The 13,633-nt window shown below is 32.6% G+C and overlaps 1 protein-coding gene across 1 annotated transcript; it reads right to left on the bottom strand.

The window, feature by feature from the left end:
* Positions 1-12,105: 12,105 nt before the first annotated feature.
* LOC131875303 (GDSL esterase/lipase At5g45960-like) lies at positions 12,106-13,216 on the bottom strand. The gene is made up of 4 exons (XM_059219383.1): positions 12,912-13,216; positions 12,648-12,778; positions 12,307-12,540; positions 12,106-12,219 (listed from the first exon to the last, which is right to left on the bottom strand). Exons 1-4 carry the CDS (start codon positions 13,168-13,170, stop codon positions 12,106-12,108), a joined length of 738 nt encoding a protein of 245 aa, XP_059075366.1. The 5' UTR covers positions 13,171-13,216.
* Positions 13,217-13,633: the final 417 nt, after the last annotated feature.

Raw genomic sequence — 13,633 nt, 5'->3', positions numbered from 1 at the left:
AAGGCCTAGATACCTTGTGGACATGATTCCCAAGGTTAGAGTTGTTGGTGATTGAAGTTTGGAAGCATAATAAGACATAAAACTGAGTTTTTCCTTGAAAACCTGATCTTGATGTTGTTTGTATGTCATTGTACATATTGATTCTTAAACATTTGTTCATGGATTAGATACAAGATTGAGTTACCTTTATTTTGGAAGTAGTTTGAGGTCTTGATCCTCTATGAGCAGTGAGAACCCTTTGATTTACTGATTGAAACCCGAAAAAACAAGGGTTTTGCCAAATAATGGCCATATCCTGCATCTCACCAATCTAGAAGTTCTTTCATTTGGTGGAATGCAAGATTGTCTAGTGTAATTTAAGAATTCCATGGGTTTTTTCTCTAGAGGCTTTTCTGTAAAGAGCATGAAGCGAACCTTGGTAGGCATCTCCATGTGACTACCTTGGACAAAATTAGGACAGTCACACTAAAATCTCATAGAGGTCGATTACAAGTGTGAAACCCTAGAATTAGAGGTTATTTGTGATATCCCACATTTTCATGAAGTTGGTTTGGTGGTTGAGAGCCTATAAAGTGGAGTTTCTTTGTAATTTGAAGCCTATTAGCTCTAATTAGGCCTTTAGGCTTCTAAAGGGTTCAGAACCTTAGATCTCAGATCTTTCCAATCCTTTTTAGGGATAAATGTAACTTCATAAAGGGTATCTGGAATGGTAAATAATTTTCTAGGTTGTGTTCAAGATTTTGGAGTTAAGGGCAAAATACCCGGCTCTAAGGGCTACTAGCCAAGGGGGTAGGTCTCCAAAGGAAGTATAGGGCATTGACTAAAACAAATGTTTGGAATAGTTCCCAGGTGTCATTAATTGACCAAATCAAAGGTCCCAAAGAGAAAGAGTCATGGAGAGGTGTGTTGGAGATGTTGAAGCCATTTACTCATCTTGAGCAAGTGGTAGTCTTGAGGAGTTGAGAGTAGGTTAAACCTTTAAGGTGTGGAGTCCTTTTTATTGGATCCTTTCTATCTTTTGAAGAGTATAAACCAAAACTTTTGGAACTATACCTAGGTGTGATAAGAGCTTTGCATCATCAAACCTCACCCTTTTTCTTAATAATTTACTAACTCATCAAAACCCACCAATTACAAATTATTTTTTAATGCTTATTTTTTTGGAAGTTGCTTGGGCCTTGACATGTTGTGGGATCATTGTAAAACCCATGGATAGGATGGATGCTAGTAGTTTTAAAGGGTCGTATCTTTTCAATATTTGTTTTTGGTTAGGAACAAGCTTTGTGGTTTGTGGCCTGATGATGTTGCTTTTGGTTAGGGGAGTCAGTTAAACCCCTGGTTGCCTGAGGGTGCCTAATTTACCCTCGTTATTGTTTGCTCATTTTCCTATGGATTTTTTTAGATGGTTTCAACTTGTGCATTTTGGGAGCCCATTCAAAACCCAAAATATTGTTGGTTATGGGAGCCAATTCAAAATCCAATTCAAGTTGTGGGAGCCTTGTAAAACCCATTAATTAAGTTATGGGTGCTTGGAAAAACCCTTGGTATTTGTTGAACATTAAGGGAGACTTGATAAAACCCTTGTGCTAATGAAAGGCTTTGGCCTTCTACTTTTTCAGCTAGGTTTCATTGATATATATTTGCTACTAGCCTAGTTTCAAGCTGTTAATTATCGTTGATGTATCTTTTACAGCTATCTATTTTGGGTTTCAGATCCTGGTAAAATACAAGGGTTTTGGGTCCCTTGAAATATTGTTGTAAGGGGTTTTGGGTCCCTTCAATTCCTTTTGTAAGGGGTTTCAGGTCCCCTCAAAACTTGCTTATCCTAATAGAAAATTTTTATAGAACCATGACATAATACATGTGGTACTAGAATTATTGAGTCATATAATAATCTAAATTCCATTTTTTCAACATGAACATGTTTACTATTATATCCTTGAAGGTATCGTTATTATATGGTTAAGTTGTGGAGTACATCCTATAATGATGTTTATGAGTCAAAATATGTAAAAGGATGTGTGCAAAATAAATCTTATTAAATTAATTAGCATAATTGATACATCTTTATGTTTTACAATGTCACAAGCATGTGTGACTCTATTAACAATAATTTAAAATACATAATTAGAGTTTTTCAAATCAAAACATATGTAGTGATTGACCATTGGCATGCAACTATTCTTAATACACTACAATGAGTGCAGTATTTGAATAAAGACTTGTAGTTGTTTTGGGTGCTTGAATAATCAATTTTTCTTTCATTAAGATGATTAAATGAAAATAATAGATTAATTTAAGGCATATAAATATGTTACACTCTTTGAGTGAAATTTGCAAGGCTGCTAACTATAGAATAGATTGATGTTATAATGTTCCCCTTCTCATAGTCAACACTATATATTAAGTTAAATTAATATAATGGTGATTCATTCTTGATCAAATGTGATAGTTTATGTATGTATATATGTATATACCTATGTGTATGTATACATATCTATGATGTTTGTCTTTATGTATATATAAATATATGATATGTATTGAAGTGAGATCCTAGACATATGGTTACGAACTAAGATCTCAAATCTCCAATACATAACATTGGAATATAAATAAAAAGACTGTAAAAGTTTTTGAATGGGAGAGTGCACACACAAAGCGAGAATGACTAGGAACACAGGGGAAGATGCAAGTAGTGAAGATGAGGGAGATCATGATGGTGAGGTGGATGGTGCAGGTTTCTTCACATCATTCTTTCCCTTTTTGGCCCTGTCTCATGGTTTTATTTTTGGAGCGAGCAATAGAGTGGCCCAAGGGCTCTATTTGACGTTTTAGTCGATACAATAATTGGGGTCAATTTTCGTGATGGAGAGGAGTGTGGTGGTGTTGGTGAGGTTCTTCCTTAGCTTTGTCAGGCTCCCCTTACTCCATTCCTTTTTTCTTGTAGAGGGTGCTGGGATATCAAGAGTGGGTGGTTGCTCCTCTATTCCTAGAGGGTTCTCTTGTCTGGGGTGCTTATCATGTTGGCCTCATAGACTCTTGGATGCCCACTTCCCCAAAGCCTTTCTCTCCTTTCCATGTTGGATTGGCTCATCATTCTGTTTTCCTTTGGGTGGAGGTCTTTGTCTTTTTCTTCGGTCTGGCTTGAGGACTCCTTTCCTTAGGTGTGGGTGCTTCTAGTGGGAGACTTTGTCGGTGCTTTCTACCCCCATTTGGTTTATGATTGTGATAGATTCTCTAATGGGGCCTAGCTTTTTATGGTTTCTTGGTCGAGGTCTCATACCCCATGATGGTGTGTTTTTTGCCTAATCTTTGGCCCCTATTCTTTTCTCATTCCATTTTTTTCTTATGAAGTTTTATTATTTTTCATATTTTTGAGGGGCTATGTGGAAGATATTTTTTCCCTGACTGGGAGAGCTTCACGTTTATTTCTTTGAGGGCTTCTTTGTATGTCTCAACTTCTTCTTGGTCCTTGAGGCAAAAATATGGTGCTTTTTATGTTTCTCTTCTATCCTTGTGCTCCTATATTTTTATTGATCTTTTGGGAGAGGTCTTCTTGTTATGGGTTCGTTCAGAATTTCTTTGGTATGTGATATTCCTAATGATGAGGTCTGGTTTTCTATTTTTATATCTTTTGACTCCTGGGTCTCTTTGTGATGAGGTTTATGTTGTCCCTCTCCTTCTTGGTTCCATGGTTTTGCTCGTTGGGCTTCATTTTCTGCATCTTTGGGTTACTCTAATTTTTCCTATAAAGGGGTTCCTATATTCTATTGATGTGGAGATGGATGTGGTTGGAGATGACCTTTCTCCTATTGAGGTGGAGTTAGATGCTACTAGATATTCCTGGAAGTTTTGGTGGGGGGGTGATGAAGCCCTGTCATTTTGCTGCAAGGGAGCTAATGATTGCCTTTCTGCTCACTTCTCTCCTCTATCTCCTATGGAGGTGAAGATACTTGAGAGAAATTTTCTCATAGTGGTGATCACTCTCAAGGATAAGGTTATGGGAGCCTGAATAAAACCCATGGTTATGGCCGAGGGATCCTTGTTCCCTTTGTTCATATTCATCTAAACTCTTTGCGATTGGCTTCGACCTTCTTCATTTTCCAATATTTCTTTAAAGCTTAATCTGTATTGTCAGGTTATGGCTGGGCTATTGAATGTATATGTTATATCGTACTGTAGTGCTCTATGGTGGGTTCTAGATCCCTAAAAATTCTAAGGGTTTTAAGTTCCTTTAACACTTGTTGTATGGGGTTTTAGGCCCCCTCAAAACCTGTTTGTTCCTTAATCAAAAACATTGGAATATGAATAGGATTAACTAAAGTCTTTAAAGGAGAGATAAGCACTTGAATTGTATTCTCTTGTTACAATAGAATTAAGATTATCAAGTGTGTATTTAATATCTAAGTTAGATGATAGCAAAATGATGAATTCAACACTAACAATAAATTATAGAATAAAAAAATAACATAATAGGTTAGATCTATAAATAAGGAACAAAGAGGAACCTAAATATGTAGTCTATGGTTGAAATTAAAAAATTGGTTTGTTCAGGCCCCTAATTTAAGGAGTGTTCAAACTGACAAAACATAAAAAATGTAGTTAGAAGCTCCTATTAGCATGGCTCTCAAATATCCAAACAAAAATTGTTGGACATCGGTGTCGGGTGTCTCAGGCCTTTTGCTTTCCAAAATTAAAAAAGTTGGAACTCTCTCATTTTATACTCTACATTCTTGTGACATTCTCATAGTTGGATATGAACTCGGACACAAAAATGAAACAAAAAGGGATTATTAAGTAGGGGATTGCTTAATTCAAACCTTGTTTTCATGTTCCTACCTCCACAATAGCTATAATTGATGTAAAAGAGAGCTTATACTAAAAAGGATAATAGGTAAATGGTAATTAAAATACTAAATTAATATTATTATACCTTAGGGATGAAATCCTCTCATGGAGTTTCACTTAAAGCTAGTGACACAATTCTCTTTAGTCAATTCCAACAAGCGTCAATGTAGTAACATGATAAACATAAATCACAAACATGAAATCATACTTGAATTTTTGGCAAATGAAAAAATCAAAGACATGCTCTCATGTGGAATTATTATTGATCTGGTATGTATGGTGAATATTATTGTATAAGAACATCTCTATATACAACAATTATACCAAGATGCATATAATAAATCTAATATTTTGATCAAGGAGATGAAGTTTTCACTAGTCATACCATTGGCTCAATCATTGTTCCTATAGAAATTGGCTCTAAGTGATTAGATGTGTGTTTTTACCATTATCCCTACCTTAAACCATTTTTTATGTGAAGTTATGTTATTGTTGGCTTACATCCATGAAAAATCCGCTTGTACCATTCATAAGTGTTTGAAATTTCCTCACAAAGGAAAACTCAAAACTATACCTCATAGCATGTTTTCCAGCCTTTAGCCAATCATGAAGACTTTACCCTTGATTATTTTTTGCCTTATAAACCTCAATCACTTAAACCTCAGCAAGCATTCTTATTCCTTTCCTACCAAAATTTCAAAACCAATAAGATAGCTACCCTATTTGTAGGTAATCCTTTAGTATCCACTTCAACCACTACCCCTAACAATCCTTCATTATTTATGGACAAAGAATAGCTCTTCCTATCCCATAGGTGATTAGTGAGCCACATCCTAGACTAGGAATCCTTTGTACTCCTCACATTCCTCCTAGATATATGCTATAGTTCCACCTCTAAAATCTTATAAAGGACATAGAGGAAAATGCCCATCACCTTCTATCTCTCAACCTTTAGTGGTTTCTTCCATTCCTCCATTAATTCCTAGAGAGAAGGAAGAAAACAAATTAATGTTAATGATCCTCAAACTTCTTCTACAAAAGAATCAAGTTGTAACCAACAAAATTAGAGTGTGTCTCAAACACTGATGAACCCATCATGTCAAGGCACATGATCTCATTTCTAAAAGTGATTATGTTGGTGTAAACAATTATTCATCATGGATATTATTACACTATACTTAAGTTTACTTAGGAAATGAATTTCATAATAGTTTGGGTATGAGATACTTGGGTGTTTGTGCCACATTGGGGTAGTGTGTGTAGGAGAATTTCCACCTTTTATGGTGTGATCTTGTTGTTACACTCCACATTCAGTGGGTGATCCACCTCATGTGGACTATTATATTATTTCTCCTACCTACCCACACCTATTTCCTACCTACCCTTGTTTCTTATTGAGCCACATGTCATGTTTGTGTGCTCACATATCCATATAGCCTTGCTTATATAAGCAAGCTTATATTCATTGTATGTAATGCTTAATGATGCAGTTGATCATATTTTTCATCTTGATAGAATACAGTTTATTTCTATCATCTATTTTGTTCTCTCTTATTTGTGCTTTCCATTGCCTCTTGTTCTTGGCAAAATCTCATAGATTATTCTTCTATGAAATTGGATGTTGATTTGATCCTATCTTCTTAGCCTTCCTTTTCATCTCCCACACCTACAGAGGAGCCTTATCTTGACCAACCTTTCCAAAAGTTTAAGTTGTCAATTCAAAATGGCTCTTGTCCTTCTTCTTCTCCTATTCCCTTCAAACCTCCTATTATGATCAATTGAGATGATGATTTTAATGATATATTTGAGGATATTAACAATGCTAATAAAATTTATCTTTGATATTATTCAAATCTTTAACTCTAGCTCTTAGTGTTCCACATTGTGATTAATCATTAGATCATGGTTCATGCTTGGAACTGGATATAGGTCCATCTACCATACTAGTTGTAGCTCCTTTGGAATTTTGTCTATCATGCCTAAATAGTTTTGAGTAATATTGGGAGGTGGATTATTTGGTAGACTAGCTCATTTGTGCTAAGATTCCTTCTTTTGTGTGTTTTCTTACATGCAATGTGATCTCCCAAATTGTATTGCTTGGCATTTATTCATTTTTGTTAAGCTCTCTTTGGATGACCCTCATCTCTGTATTCGTAGAAGGATACAAAGGGACTAACCTATCACAACATTACTCTCTTTTTATCATCATTATTGCATATGTTGTATATATGTTATTTTGTTAATGTGCTCTTGTTGTAAATGTACTTTTGTGTTGTCTACTTAGGGGTGTTGCAAAGCAATGAGATCTTTTTGGTCTGTTCCATGTGGAAAAAAATTTGTGTTCATCTTATGTTCTATTCTTCCATTGTTCTTGTTACTTCCTTGCAAGATGAGGTTAATTCCAAATAATAATACTTGATATACATGATTTATGTAATGCACATACTAACCCTAGATAAAAGATACTAGAAATGCAAAAAAATGCCCACGATCGACCGTCATATCATATAAAAAACAATTTTATTCAAAACACCATAGTTTTCAAATTTTCTCACTTTATTAGCAGGTATAATTCCTTTTAATCGCATAGTTTTATGTTTTTAGTTTTTTATTTTTATTTTTCATGACTAAGCATTAAAAATTGTTTAAATTTTTTAGTTTTCGTTTTTTATTTTATCTGATTTTTCATCATTTGATCAAGAAGTTCTTGTAATCTCTTAATCAATAGAACAATTTATCTATGTTTAGATTTTTTATATCTTTCAAAAATACATCAAAATGATGAGTTGTTCTACAGTAGACAAAATGTCTTCAAATGCAAACAAATAAATTTCAACAAAAATCTATCATGCTAGCATTGAAGAAAATCACGGTTAACACACATTCATCTAACCAATGTTTTTATGAGCACACATGAGCAAAAATGATAGATCCACAACCTTAATCAATACCACCCTTAATCTACACTCAAAAAATAAGACAACTTGTAATAAATTTACACACAAAAAAATGAACTTGCATTCATATCTGATTGAGCTTTGATATCAAGTGACAACTAGGAATATTGGCTGAATAGAAAATACACAATTGCACAAATTGAAATTCTAAAGGATAACTAAATTAATTAATTTTCTTAGGAAGAAGAACAAATATATAATAAAGTACACTGCCACCTAGAATAATAACTAATATCTAGATTCATGGTATGTGACATATAAAAGATTTACACTAACTATATTTTCCACTATGAATTTATTATATGTGTTCACATATATCAACAAACTTATCACCATTTCATTTCAATATTTATGTATATCTTTAAAATCTTACTCATGATATTAACTATAATATATTCTTTGAGATATATTTTTTATTATAAGATGGAAGAACAATTTATTAGTTTCACTTCTATGCAAATTAAAAAACATAATAAAAAGTCACCCCTTAAACTATCAAGACATGATCTAAGGGAGCTTCAGTCACACACCCTTAGATCAAATATATTCCACGACTATGTGAACTTTATTGGCATCAAGGGGTTCTATTAAACTACCTTAGATTGGAACCCCTTGAATAATTATATCTATGGTAAATGGGTAATATTTTGAATGCATAAAAAGGGTTAGATTAAATAGGGTTCAATCATATTATCATAGATTAAATCATATATGATACCCTTTTATTTTACATGTTCAAATTTCAGTAGAGAACAAATTATGCCATTTCACATTGTGCCCATAAGAATCAAGCAAAGTTTCTTATAGGTATGGTGATATTTTGAGTATATAGCCATCAAAATTAACTTGCCTTTAATATTATATTTTGATCAAGGTAGATGAAGGTTTCACTAGTCATACAATTGGATCAATCATTTTTCCTATAGAAGTTGTCTCTAAGTGCTTAGATGTACCTCTTACCATTATCCCTACCTTAAACCAATTTTATGTGAGGTTAGGTTATCGTTGGCTTACATCCATGAAAAAATCCCCTTGTACCATTCATAAGTGTTTGAAATTTCCTCACAAAGGAAAATTCAAAACTATACCTCATAGCATCTTGTCCAGCCTTTAGCCAATCATGAAAACTTTACCCTTGATTATTTTTTGCCTCAAAAACCTCAATCACTTAAACCTCATCAAGCATTCTTATTCATTTCCTACCAAAGTTTCAAAACCAATATGATAGCTAGCTTGTTTTCAGGTAATCCTTTAGTATCCACTTCAACCACTACCCCTAACAATCCTTCATTATTTATGGACAAAGAATAGCTCTTCCTACCCCATAGGTGATTAGTGAGCCACATCCTAGACTAGGAATCCTTTGTACTCCTCACATTCCTCCTAGATATATGCTATAGTTCCACCTCTAAAATCTTATAAAGGACATAGATGAAATTGCCCATCACCTTCTATCTCTCAGCCTTTAGTGGTTTCTTCCATTCCTCCATTAATTCCTAGAGAAAGGGAAGAAAACAAATTAATGTTAATGATCCTCAAACTTCTTCTATAAAATTATCAAGTTGTAACCAACAAAATTAGAGTGTGAGTTTGAAACACTGATGAACCCATCGTGTCAAGGATCATGATCTCATTTCTAAAAGTGATTATTCTTCTATGAATTTGGATGTTGATTTGATCCTATCTTCTTAGCCTTCCTTTTCATCTCCCATGCCTAGAGAGGAGCCTTATCTTGACCAACCTTTTCAAAAGTTTAAGTTGTCAATTCAAAATGGTTCTTGTCCTTCTTCTTCTCCTCTTCCCATCAAACCTCCTATTATGATCAATTAAGATGATGATTTTAATGATATATTTGAGGATATTAACAATGCTAATGATGATTTATCTTTGATATTATTCAAATCTTTAACTCTAGCTCTTAGTGTCCACATTGTGATTCATCATTAGATCATGGTTCATGCTTGGAATTGAATATAGCTCCATCTACCATACTAGTCGTAGCTCCTTTGGCATTTTCTTTATCATGCCTAAATAGTTTTGAGTAATATTGGGAGGTAGATTATTTGCTAGACTAACTCATTTGTACTAAGATTCCTTCTTTTGTGTGTTTGCTTACATACAATGTGATCTCCCAAATCGTATTGCTTGGCATCTATTCATTTTTGTTAAGCTCTCTTTGGATGACCCTCATCTCTCTATTCGTAGAAGGATACAAAGGGACTAACCTACCATAACATTCCTCTCTTTGTATCATCATTATTGTATATGTTGTATATATGTTATTTTGTAAATGTTCTCTTGTTGTAAATGTACTTTTGTGTTGTCTCTTAGGAGAGTTGCAAAGAAATGCGATCTTTTTGGTCTATTCCATGTGGAAATTTTTTTATCTTCATCTTATGTGCTATTCTTCCATTGTTCTTGTTATTCCCTTATGGGATGAGGTTAATTCCAAATAATCATGATATACATGATTTATGTGATGGACATACTAACCCTAGATAAAAGGTACTAGAAATACAAAAAAATGCCTACGACCGACCCTCATATCATATAAAGAACAATTTTATTCCAAACACCATAGTTTTCAATTTTTCTCACCTTATTAGCAGGTATAATTCTTCTTATTCGCATAGTTTTATGTTTTTAGTTTTTTAGTTTTATTTTTCATGATTAAGCATTAAAAATTGTTTAAATTTTATAGTTTTAGTTTTTTGTTTTATCTAATTTTTCATCATTTGATCAAGAAGTTATTGTAATCTCTTAATCAATCGAACAATTTATCTATGTTTTGATTTTTTATATCTTTCAAAAATACATCCAAATGATGAGCTGTTCTACAATAGACAAAATATCTTCAAATGCAAACAAGTAAATTTCAACAAAAATCTATCATGCTAGCATTGAACCAAATCATGATTAACACACATTCATCTAACCAATGTTTTTATGAGCACACATGAGAAACAATGAGAGATCCACAAGTACAACCTTACTCAATACAACCCTTAATCTACACTCAAAAATTAAGACAACTTGTAATAAATTTACACACAAAAAAATGAACTTGCATTCATATCTGATTGAGCTTTGATATCAAGTGACAACTAGGAATATTCACTAAATAGAAAATACACAATTGCACAAATTGAAATGCTAAATGATAACTAGATTAATTAATTTTCTTAGGAAGAAGAACAAATATATAATCAAGTACACTGTCACCTAGAATAATAACTAATATCTAGATTCATGGTATGTGACATATACAAGATTTGCACTAACTATATTTTCCACTATGAATTTATTATATGTGTTTACATATATCCATAAACTTATCACCATTTCATTTCAATATTTACGTATATCTTTAAAATCTTACTCATGATATTAACTATAATATATTCTTTGAGATATATTTTTAATTATAATATGGAAGATCAATTTATTAGTTTCACTTCTATGCTAAATTAAAAAACATAATAAAAAGTCACCCCTTAAACTATCAAGACGTGATCTAAGGGAGTTTCAATCACACACCCTTAGATCAAACATATTCCACGATTATGTGAACTTTTTTTGGCATCAAGGGGTTCTATTAAACTACCTTAGATTGGAACCCCTTACAGAATTATATCTATGGTAAATGGGTAATATTTTGAATGCATAAAAATGGTTAGATTAAATAGGGTTCAATCATATCATCATAGATTAAATCATATATGACACCCTTTTCTTCTACATGTTCAAATTTCAATAGAGAACAAATTATGCCATTTCACATTGTGCCCATAAGAATCAAACAAAGTTTCTTATAGGTATGGTGATATTTTGAGTATATAGCCATCAAAATTAACTTGCCTTTAATATTGTATTTTGATTTATTTTATAATAAATATATTTACATTACACAATTAAAGACCTTTATTTGAGACACTAGAAAAAATATCAAATTAGGTCACCTTTAAAAAAAAAATTAGACTACACCTAGTGTATATATCCTTGTTTAAGCTATAGAAATCAATTTTAAAAAATATGCAAAGGGAAATGTTTTTTTTTTTTAATTTAGATATAAATTTAAATAATGTTAATTAAAATTCATTATAAATAAAATATTGAATAAAAAATTTCTAAAAAATGTTATGTTTGCTAGATATTGGAATTAGCAATCTAATTTCAATAAATATTATGAATATTATATTTTTAGTAAAAGTTATGTAATTTGAGAAAATTCACTAACTATAAAATAAAATAAAAATATTTAAAATTAAATGATAGAAATATTTTTTTAATTTCTAAAAATTTATTGGAATTGAATATTTTCTACTATGTTGTGGAGACTAATTTGCGAAGGCAAACAACCAAATGGAGGAAGCCCAACAATGCCAATTTTAGTAGCACCCTCGTTGTAAACATTCTGATCACAAAGCACTAAGTTTATTATAACTCCAAGAATTTTGAAAACATAAAAAGAAAATATAGCTGTATAAGAGAATACTTTTACCTGTATAAATTTAGATAGAGAATTTAGAAGCAGATCTTGGAACTGTTCAATGGTATATTTTTTCCTGGTTAGAGGATTTATGAAATAATTATTGGCAAAGTCATCAGTTCCTCCACTTATAGCAAATAATGCTTGAGATACAGTCCTGTTGGCAGTTTCATGCCCAAATTGTTTTACAAGCTGTGCTTTATAGAGCCTGAAGTTCTCCACTTGTTTCTCCAATGGCAACACATTCTGCAAATACAAAACATCAGAGCTAAATCTCTGGCCCCTCGTTACTGTAAATCTTAACAACTGAAAACTTTAGTGAAAAAGACATTAAAACAACAAAAAGTGCTAACCAAAGTAATAGAAGTACTGTCTGCATATCCTGAAGCAGATGAACCGAAACTTGCACCAGTCAGCAACTTTTGTCCTCGAAATTCGGGATCCAAAGATGCAGGCAGCAAATCTGGAAGTCCCGCCAGTTCAGCTATGTGATGTTATGCAATCCAAAGGATTAAAAGTTAGTAACCCTAAAAAGGAAAAGTGGATAAATTAAAAAATGTGGTGTTTATATCACTAATGAAAATGAATGAAATAATGAGGCATAAGATTAAAATTACATAGTTGGTCTGTAATTAATCTTCCATTTGTGAATCTTCCAGTAGGCTGACCATTTGGGAAATCTCTTCCGTAAGGAGGGAAATCAGCTTTGACAATGGTGGCTAGAAAATTATTGTTACCAGGATCTATGGTCGAATCTCCAAACACGTATAACGCTGAAACAATTGGTTGCTTTTGCCCTTCTGCCTGAAGGGCACACAATTTAAGAAGAAATAAAGTTAAAACATTAATGCCCAATGCAATATAGTGTCCCTCCATTCTAAATAGCTTAGAACTTCTGCTAAAGATCTTAGGGCTTTGTAGTAGCTATACCATTTTATAATTATCTAACGTGCTCATTTTCTAAGTTCATTAATGCAAAGTACGAAGAAGGTTACTATTCTAATTCTTTGAAGGGAATGGCCAGGGTATGTTATTGGGTATATTGAAAATCCTAAGCTTGAATTAGGACTGCTTACCAGTCTTCAATTTGAATATAATATCGCTCAATCTCATTAACTCTGCTTGTTAAATATCATTGTCCAATGGCAAAATTCTATCAAGAAAGTAACGTGGTCAATTAATATGATAGAAATGTAATTATGTGCGTGGGTACAATGTATTTATTAATATTAATGCTATCGTAATCTCACAAGTGCTTTTCAACTCCCGTTAGGTTCTCAAATTTAAGTAAACGTTCAAAAAGAAGAATCCTATTAATCAAATCTATCATATTCTTATA

The sequence above is a fragment of the Cryptomeria japonica genome, chromosome 4, assembly GCF_030272615.1.
Source record: "Cryptomeria japonica chromosome 4, Sugi_1.0, whole genome shotgun sequence".
In the NCBI taxonomy this organism is placed as follows: domain Eukaryota; kingdom Viridiplantae; phylum Streptophyta; class Pinopsida; order Cupressales; family Cupressaceae; genus Cryptomeria; species Cryptomeria japonica.
This window is presented reverse-complemented; position numbering and strand designations above follow the sequence as displayed.

What these genes read in the sequence shown, in the direction of transcription:
- LOC131875303 (XM_059219383.1), bottom strand. Translation starts at nt 13,170, where the DNA reads ATGGAGGGACACTATATTGCATTGGGCATTAATGTTTTAACTTTATTT. An exon ending in ATTAATTACAGACCAACTAT is followed by an intron (nt 12,779 to 12,911) that starts GTAATTTTAATC and finishes AACATCACATAG; the next exon opens with CTGAACTGGCGGGACTTCCA. An exon ending in CTCTATCTAAATTTATACAG is followed by an intron (nt 12,220 to 12,306) that starts GTAAAAGTATTC and finishes CTTTGTGATCAG; the next exon opens with AATGTTTACAACGAGGGTGC.